Raw genomic sequence first — 13,937 nt, 5'->3', positions numbered from 1 at the left:
GCATCCCCATAGCACCCCATAGCATCCCATAGCACCCCATAGCATCCCCATTGCACCCCATAGCATCCCCATAGCATCCCCATAGCACCCCATAGCACCCCATAGCACCCCATAGCATCCCCATAGCACCCCATAGCATCCCATAGCACCCCATAGCATCCCCATTGCACCCCATAGCATCCCCATAGCATCCCCATAGCATCCCCATAGCACCCCATAGCACCCCATAGCATCCCCATAGCATCCCCATAGCATCCCATAGCACCCCATAGCATCCCCATAGCATCCCCATAGCACCCCATAGCATCCCCATAGCACCCCATAGCACCCCATATCACCCCATAGCACCCCATAGCACCCCCATAGCATCCCCATAGCATCCCCATAGCATCCCCATAGCACCCCATAGCACCCCCATAGCATCCCCATAGCATCCCCATATCACCCCATAGCATCCCCATAGCACCCCCATAGCATCCCCATAGCACCCCCATAGCACCCCATAGCATCCCCATAGCATCCCCATAGCACCCCATAGCACCCCCATAGCACCCCCATAGCACCCCATAGCATCCCATAGCATCCCCATAGCACCCCATAGCATCCCATAGCCCCCATAGCACCCCCATAGCACCCCCATAGCATCCCATAGCACCCATAGCACCCATAGCATCCCCATAGCATCCCCATAGCACCCCCATAGCATCCCCATAGCACCCCATAGCATCCCATAGCATCCCCATAGCACCCCATAGCACCCCCATAGCACCCCTATAGCACCCCATAGCACCCCATAGCACCCCCATAGCATCCCCATAGCATCCCATAGCACCCCTATAGCATCCCCATAGCACCCCCATAGCATCCCCATAGCATCCCATAGCACCCCATAGAGCCCCATAGAACCCCATAGCCCCCCCCAGAACCCCGCACCCCCCCCGCGCCGCCAGGGTTCGGGCCGGGCCCGCCCCGCCGGCCTCGCCCCGCCCCCGCCCCTCTAGCCCCGCCCCCGCCGCCCCGGCCACGCCCCCCGCCTGTCTCCCCGCGCCCCCACCGCCCCCACCGCTCCCTTCCCCTCTAGCCCCGCCCCCGCCGCCTCGCCCCGCCCCCTACGCTCCCCCCGCCCTACCCGGCCACACCCCCCGCCGCGCTCACCCCTCCTTCCCTCTAGCCCCGCCCCTGCCGCCTCGCCCCGCCCCCTGCCGCGCCTCCCGCTTCCCTCTAGCCACGCCCCCAGCCCCCGGCCACGCCCCCCGCGCCCCCACCCCTCCCTTCCCCGCCCCTTCCCTCCGGCCCCGCCCCGCTCCCGGCAGCCCCCGCGGCACAAGATGGCGGCGCGCACGCTGCGGGCGCAGGGGCCCCTCGGGAGCGTCGGGGCCGGGCGGGGAGCGCGGGGTGGGTGTGGGGGATGGGGCGCAGTGTGGGGCGGGGTGTGGGGCGGGGTGTGGGGCAGGACGTAGGGAGATGGGGGACAGGGACACGTGGGGACAGGGACACAGGGGGATGGGGACACGTGGGGCAGGATGTGGGGAGCTGGGGTGGAGGGGTAGGACGTGGGGGGCTGGGGCACGTGGGGGGCAGGAGCAGGGGGCACCGTGGGGCAGGACCATGGGTCGCCATGGGTCGCTGTGGGTCACCGTGGGTCGCTGTGGGTCACTGTGGGTCGCTGTGGGTCGCCATGGGGCAGGACCAGGGGTCGCTGTGGGGCGCCGTGGGGCACTGTGGGTCGCTGTGGGGCAGGACCAGGGGTCGCTGTGGGTCACCGTGGGTCGCCATGGGGCACTGTGGGTCGCCGTGGGGCAGGACCGGGGGTCGCCATGGGGCGCTATGGGTCGCTGTGGGTCACCATGGGTCGCTGTGGGTCACCGTGGGTCGCTGTGGGTCGCTGTGGGGCAGGACCAGGGGTCGCTGTGGGTTGCTGTGGGTCACTGTGGGTCGCTGTGGGTCGCCGTGGGGCAGGGCCGTGGGTCGCCGTGGGTCGCTGTGGGGCAGGCCGCCCCCTGACTCCCCCCCCCCACAGGCGCCACCCCCTCGGCCCGGGGGCGGCACCGGGGCAGGGACAAGGACAAGGGGCAGGGTGAGCGCCGGGGCCGCCGGCATCGCGGGGATGGGACCGGAGCGCTGGGATCCCGGGATTCTGGGTCCGGGGTCCTGGGATTCCGGCTCTGGTATCCCTGGAATCCGGTGTCCCGGGATTCTGGGTCTGGTGTTGGGGGATTCTGGCTCTGGTATCCCAGAATTCTGGCTCTGGTGTCCCGGGATTCAGGGTCTGGTGTCCCTGGACTCTGGTGTCCTGGGATGTTGGGTCTGGGCTCCCTGGGATCCTGGTTCCAGTGTCCTGGGATCCTGGCCCTGGTGTCCCGGGCTCCGGTGTTCCCGGGATCCTGATCCTGGTTCCGGTGATCCCGGGTCCCGGTGATCCCGGCGCTCCAGGTTCCGGTGATCCCAGGATCCTGATCCAGGTCCCGACGCTCCAGGTCCCGGTGATCCCGGTGCTCCGTCCCGTCCCGTTCCCGCTCCGTCCCCACGTCCCTCCCTCATTCCCAGGATCCTGATCCCGGTCCCGGTGATCCCGGGCTCCGTCCCGCTCCGTCCCCACGTCCCTCCCTCATTCCAGGTTTCCCGGCGGATCCCGGGCAGCGCAGGCGGCTCCGCAGGAAGGCCCGGCTCATCGTGCGGAACCTCAGCTTCCGGGTAGGGACGGCGCGGGGACCGACCCCGAGGGCCACCACGGGGAATGTCACCAAGGGCCACCATGGGGAGTGTCCCCAACAGGGCCATCCCAGGGACTGTCCCCAACGGGGCCACCACGGGGACCGTCACCAACGGGGCCACCACGGGGATGGGGACTGTTCCCAACGGGGCCACCCCGTCCCTAATGGAACTGCCATGGGGACTGTCCCCAACGGGGCCACCACGGGAATGTCCCCAACGGGGCCACCACGGGGAATGTCCCCAAGGGCCACCATGGGGAATGTCCCCAACGGGGCCACCATGGGGATGGGGACCGTCCCCAACGGGGCCACCCCGTCCCTAATGGAACTGCCGTGGGGACTGTCCCCAACAGGGCCACCACGGGAATGTCCCCAACGGGGCCACCACGGGGAATGTCCCCAAGGGCCACCATGGGGAATGTCCCCAACGGGGCCACCATGGGGATGGGGACCGTCCCCAACGGGGCCACCCCGTCCCCAATGGAACTGCTGTGGGGACTGTCCCCAACGGGGCCACCACAGGGACTGTCACCAATGGAACTGCCGTGGGGACTGTCCCCAACGGGGCCACCATGGGGACTGTCCCCAACAGAGCCACCCCCATCCCCAATGGGGCCACCCCGGGGACTGTCCCCAGTGAGGCCACCCCTGTCCCCAACAGGGCCATCCCACAGACTGTCCCTGTGGGTCCACCATGGGGACTGTCCCCAACGAGGCCACCCCTGTCCCCAACAGGGCCACCCAGTCGCCTAGGGGCCCACCCAGGGAGCATCCCCAACGGGGCCACCCCAGGGACTGTCCCCAAGGGGGCCACCCCTGTCCCCAACCGGGCCATCCCAGGGCTCGTCCCCAACAGGGCCACCCTGTCCCCAACGGGGCTGCTCTGGGGACCGTCCCCAACGGGGCCATCCTGGGGACCATCCCCAATGGGGCCATCCCTGTCCCCATCGGTGCCACCCTTGGGACCGTCCCCATCGGTGCCACCCTTGGGACCATTCCCAACAGGGCCACCCTGGAGACTGTCCCCAGCGAGGCCACTCCTGTCCCCAATGGGGCCACCCTGGGGACGGTCCCCATCGGCGCCACCCCGTCTCCGTCCCCATCGGTGTCACTCTGTCCCCGTCCCCATCGGTGCCACCCCGTCCCCGTTGGTGTCCCTGCGGTCCCCATTGGTGTCCCTGCGGTCCCCGTCGGTGTCACCCCGTCCCCATGGGTGTCACCCCGTCCCCGTCCCCATGGGTGTCCCCCCGTCCCTGTCGCTGTCCCTGCGGTCCCCGTCCCCACGCCGTTCCCGTTCCGCAGTGCTCTGAGGTGTCACCCCGTCCCCATCGGTGTCCCTGCGGTCCCCGTCCCCATCGGTGTCACTCTGTCCCCGTCCCCATTGGTGTCCCCCCGTCCCCATCGGTGTCCCTGCGGTCCGCGTCCCCGTCGGTGTCACCCCGTCCCCATCGGTGTCACCCCGTCCCCATCCCCGTCGGTGCCACCCCGTCCCCGTCGGTGTCCCTGCGGTCCCCATTGGTGTCCCCCCGTCCCCACGCCGCTCCCGTTCCGCAGTGCTCCGAGGTGTCACCCCGTCCCCGTCGCTGTCCCCCCGTCCCCGTCCCCACGCCGTTCCCGTTCCGCAGTGCTCCCAGGCCGAGCTCCGCTCCCTGTTCGCTCCGTTCGGCTCCGTGCTCGAGGTGACCGTCCCGCGGAAGGCAGGTGGGAACCGGCGGGAACCGGCGGGAACCGGTGGGAACCGGCGCGTCCTGCGGAGCAGCGTCCCGGTGGGAATTCCCGGGGATCCCGGCGGGAATTCCCAGGGATCCCGGCGGGAATTCCCGGGGATCCCGGCAGGAATTCCCAGGGATCCCGGCGGGAATTCCCGGGGATCCCAGCGGGAATTCCCAGGGATCCCGGCGGGAATTCCCGGGGATCCCGGCAGGAATTCCCAGGGATCCCGGCAGGAATTCCCGGGGATCCCGGCAGGAATTCCCAGGGATCCCGGCGGGAATTCCCAGGGATCCCGGCGGGAATTCCCAGGGATCCCGACCGGAATTCCCGTGGCTCCTGGCAGGATCCCCACACTCCTAATGGGAATCCCCGCGTTCCCGGTGGGAATCCCCACATTCCCGGCGGGATCCCCATGTTCCCGATGGGAATCCCCGTGTTCCTGGCGGGTTCCCCACACTCCCAGTGGGAATCCCCACATTCCCGGCGGGATCCCCGCCCTCCCGCTGGGAATCCCCACATTCCCGCTGGGAATCCCCGCATTCCCGCTGGGAATCCCGCATTCCCGCTGGGAATCCCGCATTCCCGCATTCCCGCAGACGGCTCCCCACGCGGTTTCGCCTTCGTGCAGTTCGGCAGCGTCGCGGAGGCCGCGCGGGCCCTGCGGGGGATGAACATGAGGGACATCAGAGGTGGGAGATGTCCCCGATGTCCCCAATGTCCCCAACAACGTCCCCGATGTCCCCAACAACGTCCCCAATGTCCCCGATGTCCCCAACAACGTCCCCAATGTCCCCAATGTCCCCAACACGCGGGCCCTGCGGGGGACCAACATGAGGGACGTCCGAGGTGGGAGATGTCCCCAACAACGTCCCCAACGTCCCCAATGTCCCCAACACGCGGGCCCTGCGGGGGACCAACATGAGGGACGTCCGAGGTGGGAGATGTCCCCAACAACGTCCCCAACGTCCCCAATGTCCCCAACACGCGGGCCCTGCGGGGGATGAACATGAGGGACGTCAGAGGTGGGAGATGTCCCCAATGTCCCCAACAACGTCCCCAACGTCCCCAACGTCCCCAACACGCGGGCCCTGCGGGGGATGAACATGAGGGACGTGCGAGGTGGGACACGTCCCCAACGTCCCCAATGTCACCAATGTCCCCAACGCGCGCGGGGCCACCCGGGGGGGACATCTGAGGTGGGGGCTGTCCCCAATGTCCCCAGCGTCCCCAGTGTCCCCAACGCGTGGCGGGGGAGGAGGACGTCCGAGGTGGGAGCTGTCCCCAACGCCCCCAATGTCCCCAACGTCCCCAATGTCCCCAACATCCCCGACATCCCCAACGTCCCCAACGCGTGCAGGGCCACCCGGGGGGGGAGGCGGCAGAGGTGGGAGCTGTCCCCGACATCCCCAATGTCCCCAATGTCCCCAATGCGCACGGGGCCACCCGGGGGGGACGTCCGAGGTGGGAGCTGTCCCCAACGTCCCCAATGTCCCCAACGCGCGGGGCCACCCAGGGGGGACACCGGCCAAACTGCCCCCCCCCCCCGTGTCCCTTGGTCACCGCGCGGGGCCACCCGGGGGGGTGACACCGGCCAACCCCCCCGTGTCCCCTTGTCACCGCGCAGAGCGGCCGGTGGCCGTGGACTGGGCCGTGGCCAAGGACAAGTACCAGGCGACGCAGGGCCACCCGCGTGCGGGTGAGTGTCCCCGTGTCACCACTGTCACCTGCGGCGTCACCACGTGTCACCGGTGTCACCCGTGTGTCCCCGGTGTCACCTGCGCGTCCCCGGTGTCACCCATGCGTCACTGCATGTCACCCGCACGTCCCCAGCGTCACCCACGTGTCCCCAGTGTCACCCACACGTCCCCGCACATCCCTGGTGTCACCCACGTGTCCCCAGTGTCACCACGTGTCCCCAGCGTCCCCATGCGTCCCCACATGTCCCCATGCGTCCCCGCGTGTCCCCGGTGTCACCCGTGTGTCCCCGGTGTCACCACGTGTCCCCATGTGTCCCCATGCATCCCCGGTGTCACCCGCGCATCCCTGGTGTCACCACATGTCCCCATGTGTCCCCGGTGCCACCCGCACATCCCCATGCGTCCTTGGCGTCCCCGCACCTCCCCAGTGTCACCACGTGTCCCCCGGTGTCACCGCGCATCCCCAGTGTCACCACATGTCCCCACGTGTCCCCGGTGTCACCCACACATCCCCGGTGTCACCGTGCATCCCTGCGTGTCCCCGGTGTCCCCACGTGTCCCTGGTGTCCCCGCACGTTCCCGGTCTCCCCGTGCATCCCTGCGCGTCCCTAGTGTCCTCACGTGTCCCCAGTGTCCCCACGTGTCCCCGGTGTCCCCGCACGTCCCCGGTGTCACCGCGCGCCCTCCCCGTGGTGACACCGGCGCCACCGTCCCTGTCCCCTCTCCCGGCTCGCAGGGGACAAGGCCGGGAAGCCGGGGGGGACCCGGGAGGAGGAGGAGGAGGAAGCAGCCGGGCAGGACGGGACGTCACCGTCACCGTCACTGTCACCGTCACCGTCACCGTCACCGTCGCGAGGCCGGTGGGTGACACCGGGGGGACGGGGACAGCGGGAGCCGGGGGGGGTTTCCTTGTTGGGGCAGTGGGTGGTGTCGGGGAGTGGAAACCGGGATTGTGGGAACGCCGGGAATGGGGAAGGGGCAGGATGGGGGCGGGATCCCGGGATGGGCTGGATCCGGGATCCCGGGATCGGGGTGGGTCTGGGATCCTGGGATGGGCTGGATCTGGGATCCTGGGATGGGCTGGATCTGGGATCCTGGGATGGGCTGGGATCCCAGGATGGGCTGGGTCTGGGATCCCGGGATGGGCTGGATCTGGGATCCCGGGATGGGCTGGGTCTGGGATCCTGGGATGGGCTGGATCTGGGATCCCGGGATGGGCTGGGTCTGGGATCCTGGGATGGGCTGGATCTGGGATCCCGGGATCAGGGTGGGTCTGGGATCCTGGGATGGGCTGGATCTGGGATAGGCTGGGGCTGGGATCCCGGGATGGGCTGGATCCCGGATCCTGGGATGGGCTGGATCTGGGATCCTGGGGTGGGCTGGGATCCTGGGATGGGCTGGATCTGGGATCCCGGGATCAGGGTGGGTCCGGGGCCCCAGGATCACACCATGTATGGGGCTGGGATCGGGCTGGATCTGGGATCCCGGGATCAGGCTGGATCTGGGATCCCGGGATCAGGCTGGATCCAGGACCGTGGGATCAGGCTGCATCCAGGATCCCAGGATGGGCTGGGTCTGGGATCCCGGGATGAACTGGGTCCGGGCTCCTGGGATTGCACCATGTGCGGGGCCGGGATGGGCTGGATCCGGATTCCTGGGATGGGCTGGGTCCGGGATCCTGGGATGGGAGTGGGTCTGGGATCCCGGGATGAGCTGGATCCAGGACCTCGGGATTGGGCTGGATCTGGACTCCCGGGATGGGCTGGGTTCGGGATTCCGGGATGAGCTGGGTCTGGGATCCCGGGATGAGCTGGATCCCGGATCCCGGGATGGGGGCTCCGTGGGGACTCGCGCCACCCTGGGCACCGCAGCCCCGTGGGGACGGTGACAACTGCGGAGAGCAGCGACGACGACGACGAGGAGGAGGAGGAGGAGGAGGAAGGCAACGAGGAGGAGGAGGATGGTGACGGGAGCCAGGACAGCAGGGACCAGCAGGAGGACTCGGAGGACGATGACGATGATGAGGAGGAGGAGGAGGAGGAGGATGATGATGAGGAGGAGGAGGATGATGATGAGGAAGGTGGGTCTGGCCCCGTGCCGGGCTCAGAGAACGATGATGGGGATGATGATGATGATGATGACGATGATGATGAGACAGGTGGGTCTGGCCATGTGCTGGGCTCAGAGAACGATGATGATGATGAGGAGGATGATGATGAGGAGGATGATGATGAGGAGGATGATGATGATGAGGATGATGAGAAGGAGAATGATGATGAGGAGGAAGAGGAGGAGGATGATGATGATGAGGAAGATGGGTCTGCCCCGTGCCGGGTTCAGAGGACGATGATGAGGATGATGAGGAGGAGGAAGATGGTGATGATGATGAGGAGGAGGAGGATGATGATGAGGATGAGGAGGAGGAAGGTGTGTCTGGCCCTATGCTGCGCTCAGAGGATGATGATGATGATGATGAGGATGAGGATTATGGTGATGCTGAGGAAGGCGGGTCTGCCCCGTGCCAGGCTCAGGACAATGATGGTGATGATGGTGATGATGGTGGTGATGACGGTGGTGACGATGGTGGCAACGATGGTGGTGACGGTGATGATGGTGGTGACGGTGATGGTGATGATGGTGGTGGTGACGATGATGATGGTGATGAGGAAGATGGTGACGATGAGGAGGATGGTGACGATGAGGGTGGTGACGATGAGGGTGGTGACGATGAGGGTGGTGACGATGAGGGTGGTAACGATGATGGTGGTGATGATGAGGGTGGTGATGATGAGGATGGTGACGATGATGGTGGTGATGATGAGGGTGGTGACGATAGTGGTGACGATGATGGTGGTGACGATGAGGATGGTGGTGACGATGATGGTGGTGATGATGGTGGTGACGATGGTGGTGATGATGGTGGTGACGATGAGGATGGTGGCGATGAGGAGGATGGTGGCGATGAGGAGGATGGTGGCGATGAGGGTGGTGACGATGAGGATGGTGGTGACGATGAGGGTGGTGACGATGGTGGTGACGATGATGGTGGTGACGATGATGATGACGATGAGGATGGTGACGATGAGGAGGATGGTGACGATGAGGAGGATGGTGACGAGGATGGTGACGATGAGGATGGTGGTGACGATGAGGATGGTGGTGACAATGGTGGTGACGATGAGGATGGTGACGATGGTGGTGACGATGAGGGTGGTGACGATGAGGGTGGTGACGATGAGGATGGTGGTGATGATGAGGATGGTGGTGACAATGGTGACGATGATGGTGGTGACGATGATGATGGCGATGAGGATGGTGGCGATGAGGGTGGTGACGATGAGGGTGGTGACGATGAGGATGGTGACGATGAGGATGGTGGTGACGATGAGGGTGGTGACGATGAGGGTGGTGACGATGAGGATGGTGGTGACGATGAGGGTGGTGACGATGAGGGTGGTGACGATGAGGGTGGTGACGATGGTGGTGACGATGAGGAGGATGGTGACGATGAGGAGGACGGTGACGATGATGGTGGTGACGATGAGGAGGTGACGATGAGGATGGTGGTGACGATGAGGATGGTGGTGACGATGAGGGTGGTGACGGTGACGATGATCATGGTGGCGATGCTGGCGATGATGATGATGGTGAGGAAGGCGGCTCTGGCCCCGCGCGGTGCCGGCCGCTCCCGGACATTCCCGGTCGCTCCCCGTTTCCAGCCCCGCGGGCGCCCGGGACGAAGGCCAAGGGCCGCCCCCCCCGGTCGGACGTGGAGGAAGGCCGCACCGTCTTCATCAGGTGGGTCCCCCCGTGTCCCCGAGCGCAGGAGGGACCCTCGTCCCCCACGGGAGGGTGGCCCTGCAGGGTGGCCCTGGGCACCGCGGGGACCCTGCATGTCACTAGGGTGTCCCCAGGGTGTCCCCAGGGGGTGTCCCCGGTGGCCCTGGGCACCGCGGGGACCCTGCTCCATGTCCCCAAGGTGTCCCCAGGGTGGCCCTGGGCACTGCGGGGACCCTGCGTGTCACTAGGGTGTCCCCAGGGTGTCCCTAGGGGTGTCCCCGGTGGCCCTGGGCACCGCAGGGACCCTGCTCCATGTCCCCAAGGTGTCCCCAGGGTGGCCCTGGGCACCGCAGGGACCCTGCTCCGTGTCCCTAGGGGTGGCCCCAAGGTGGCCCTGGGCACCACAGGAACCCTGCTTGTCCCCAGGGTGTCCCCAGGGGTGTCCCCAGGGTGGCCCTGGGCACCACAGGGACCCTGCCCGTCCCCAGGGGTTTCGCTGGGGGGTGTCCCCGGGGTGTCCCCAGGGTGTCCCCTCGCTCCGGGGTCCCCAGGGGGTGTCCCCAGGATGTCCCCAGTGCATCTCCGGGGTGTCCCCAGGGTGTCCCCTCGCTCCGGTCCCCGCGCCCACGGTCCCCGTTGTCCCCGCAGGAACCCTGCCTGTCCCCAGGGTGTCCCCAGGGTGTCCCCAGGGGGTGTCCCCAGGCTGTCCCCAGGGTGTCCCCAGGCTGTCCCCAGGGTGTCCCCTCGCTCCGGTCCCCACGCCCACGTGTCCCCGTTGTCCCCGCAGGAACCCTGCCTGTCCCCAGGGTGTCCCCAGGGTTGTCCCCAGTGCGTCTCCGGGGTGTCCCCAACGTGTCCCCAGGGTGTCCCCAGGGGGTGTCCCCAGGCTGTCCCCAGGCTGTCCCCTCGCTCCGGTCCCCGCGTCCCCCGCGGTCGCTCCACGTGTCCCCGTTGTCCCCACAGGAACCTGTCGTTTGACACGGACGAGGCGGCGCTGGGGGGGCTGCTGGGGCAGTTCGGGGAGCTCCGCTACGTGCGCCTGGTGCTGCACCCCGACACGGAGCGCCCCAAAGGTGACGGTGTCACCACGGTGTCCCCACGGTGTCCCCAAGGGGTGGCCCTGTCCCCAAGGGGTGTCCCCTGGCCCCACGGGGTGTCCGGTCCCGACAGTGCTCCCTGTCCCTTTTGGGTCCCCTGTCCCCACCGGGTCCCCTGGCCCCACGGGGTGTCCTGTCCCGACAGTGCTCCCTGTCCCTTTTGGGTCCCCTGTCCCTTCAGGGTCCCCTGTCCCCACGGGGTGTCCTGATCCCGCAGGGTGTCTTGTCCCCGTGGTGTCTCTTGTCCCCGTGGTGTCCCCTGTTCCCTCCAGGTCCCCTGTCCCCTCCGGGTCCCTTGTCCCCTTTGAGTCCCCTGTCCCCTTTGGGTCCCCTCCGGGTCCCCCGTCCCTGCGTGGGCGCTGACGCTGGGTCCCCCCGTGTCCCCCCTGTGCCCCCCTCGTGTCCCCCCCCGTGTCCCCCCCGTGTCCCCCCCCGTGTCCCTCCCCGTGTCCCCCCCCGTGCCCCCCCCTGTGCCCCCCCTGTGCCCCCCCGTGTCCCCCGCTGTGTCCCCTGGGTGTCCCCCCCCGTGTCCCCCCCGTGTCCCCCCCCGTGCCCCCCCGTGTCCCCCCCGTGTCCCCCCTGTCCCCCCCGTCCCCCCCGTGTCCCCGTGTCCCCCCCGTGCCCCCCCATGTCCCCCCGTGTCCCCCTGTGTCCCCCCCCGTGTCCCCCCCATGTCCCTTCCCGTGTCCCCCCGCGCCCCCCCCATGTCCCCCCCGTGTCCCCCCGTGTCCCCCCGTGTCCCCCTGTGTCCCCCCCGTGTCCCCCCCGTGTCCCCCCCCGTGTCCCCCCATGTCCCCCCGTGTCCCCCCCATGTCCCCGTGTCCCCCCATGTCACCCCCATGTCCCCCCGTGTCCCCTCCATGTCCCCCTGTGTCCCCCCCCGTCCCCTCCCGTGTCCCCCGTGTCCCCCGCTGTCCCCCGTCCCCAGGCTGCGCGTTCGCGCAGTTCTCGTCGCAGGAGGCGGCGCAGCGCTGCGTGCGGGCGGCGCGGGAGGACGGCGAGGTGAGGAGGGGGCGACGGCCGCAGTTTGGGGGGATTGCACCCGTTTTGGGGGGTTTGCACCCGGTTTGGGGGGATTTCACCCGTTTTGGGGAGATTTCACCCGTTTTGGGGGGTTTCCACCCACTTTGGGGGGTTTCCACCCATTTTGAGGGGATTTCACCCGTTTTGCGGGGTTTTCACCCATTTCAGCTGCCGGCCCCGGTTCAGGGCTTTTTTCACCCGTTTCTGGGGGTTTTCACCCGTTTCGGCGCCCTGCGGGCCGAGCCCCTTTTTGGGGTTTTTTCACCCGTTTCAGCACCCCGCAGGCCAGACCCCATTTCGGGGTTTTTTCCACCCATTTTGGCACCCCGAGGGCCAGGCCCTGTTTTGGGGGATTTTCACCCGTTTTAGGGGGTTTTCACCGGTTTTGGGGTTTTTCACCCATTTTGGGGGGTTTTCACCCTTTTCGGGGTGTTTTCCCCCCGTTTTGGGGTTTTCCCCCCGTTTCGGGGTGTTTTCCCCCATTTCGGGGTGTTTCTCCCCTTTTCGGGGTGTTTTCCCCCCGTTTTGGGGTTTTCCCTCCGTTTTCGGGGTGTTTTCCCCCATTTCGGGGTGTTTCCCCCCCTTTTCGGGGTGTTTTCCCCCCGTTTCAGGGTTTTTCCCCCCGTTTTGGGGATTTTTCCCCCCGTTTCGCGGTTTTTTCCCCCCGTTTCGGGGTGTTTTCCCCCATTTCGGTGTTTTTTCCCCCATTTCAGGGTTTTCCCCCATTCCGCAGGCCGGGGGGCTGCGCCTGGCCGCGCGGCCGCTCCGCGTTTTTCCCAATTTCGTGGTTTTTCCACCCATTTTGCTCCCCGCAGGCCGGGGGGCTCCGCCTGGCCGCGCGGCCGCTCTGCATTTTTCCCAATTTCCCGGTTTTTTCCCAATTTCGCGTTTTTTTCCCCCGTTCGCAGGCCGGGGGGCTGCGCCCGGCCGGGCGGCCGCTCCGCGTTTTTCCCAATTTCGTGTTTTTTTCCCAATTTCGCGGTTTTTTGCCCCGTTCGCAGGCCGGGGGGCTGCGCCTGACCGCGCGGCCGCTCCGCGTTTTTCCCCATTTCCCGTTTTTTCCCAATTTCCCGGTTTTTTCCCAATTTCCCGTTTTTTTCCCAATTTCCCGGTTTTTTCCCCCGTTCGCAGGCCGGGGGGCTCCGCCTGGCCGCGCGGCCGCTCCGCGTTTTTCCCCATTTCCCGTTTTTTCCCAATTTCCCGGTTTTTTCCCCCATTCCCAGGCCGGGGGGCTCCGCCTGGCCGCGCGGCCGCTCCGTGTTTTTCCCAATTTCCTGGTTTTTCCACCCATTTTGCTCCCCCAGGCCGGGGGGCTCCGCCTGGCCGCGCGGCCGCTCCGCGTTTTTCCCCATTTCCCGTTTTTTCCCAATTTCCCGGTTTTTTCCCCCATTCCACAGGCCGGGGGGCTCCGCCTGGCCGCGCGGCCGCTCCGCGTTTTTCCCCATTTCCCGTTTTTTCCCAATTTCCCGGTTTTTTCCCCCGTTCCCAGGCCGGGGGGCTCCGCCTGGCCGTGCGGCCGCTCCGCGTTTTTCCCCATTTCCCGTTTTTTCCCAATTTCCCGGTTTTTCCACCCATTTTGCTCCCCCAGGCCGGGGGGCTCCGCCTGGCCGCGCGGCCGCTCCGCGTTTTTCCCGATTTCCGTTTTTTTCCCAATTTCCCGGTTTTTCCCCATTTCCCGTTTTTTCCCAATTTCCCGGTTTTTTCCCCCGTTCGCAGGCCGGGGGGCTCCTCCTGGCCGCGCGGCCGCTCCGCGTTTTTCCCCATTTCCCGTTTTTTCCCAATTTCCCGGTTTTTTCCCCCGTTCCCAGGCCGGGGGGCTGCGCCTGGCCGCGCGGCCGCTCCGCGTTTTTCCCCATTTCCCGTTTTTTCCCAATTTCCCGGTTTTTTCCCCCGTTCCCAGGCCGGGGGGCTCC

General features: G+C 67.0%; 1 protein-coding gene across 1 annotated transcript in view; it reads left to right on the top strand.

Moving 5' to 3' along the window:
- Positions 1–1,817: 1,817 nt before the first annotated feature.
- LOC148592399 (RNA-binding protein 28-like) overlaps positions 1,818–13,937 on the top strand; it is a 31,230-nt gene continuing 19,110 nt past the window's right edge. Inside the window, exons 1-11 of the mRNA XM_088535083.1 lie at positions 1,818–1,857; positions 2,021–2,077; positions 2,618–2,694; positions 4,340–4,415; positions 5,024–5,116; positions 6,052–6,123; positions 8,070–8,218; positions 8,279–8,458; positions 9,867–9,922; positions 10,868–10,977; positions 11,930–12,003. Of these exons, the coding sequence (XP_088391209.1) occupies positions 1,818–1,857; positions 2,021–2,077; positions 2,618–2,694; positions 4,340–4,415; positions 5,024–5,116; positions 6,052–6,123; positions 8,070–8,218; positions 8,279–8,458; positions 9,867–9,922; positions 10,868–10,977; positions 11,930–12,003 (984 nt within the window). The remainder of the gene's footprint in view (positions 1,858–2,020; positions 2,078–2,617; positions 2,695–4,339; positions 4,416–5,023; positions 5,117–6,051; positions 6,124–8,069; positions 8,219–8,278; positions 8,459–9,866; positions 9,923–10,867; positions 10,978–11,929; positions 12,004–13,937) is intronic.

Source organism: Tinamus guttatus, unplaced genomic scaffold (assembly GCF_059628265.1).
Source record: "Tinamus guttatus ecotype Peru unplaced genomic scaffold, ASM5962826v1 Tinamus_guttatus_pri_ptg000613l, whole genome shotgun sequence".
In the NCBI taxonomy this organism is placed as follows: domain Eukaryota; kingdom Metazoa; phylum Chordata; class Aves; order Tinamiformes; family Tinamidae; genus Tinamus; species Tinamus guttatus.
This window is presented reverse-complemented; position numbering and strand designations above follow the sequence as displayed.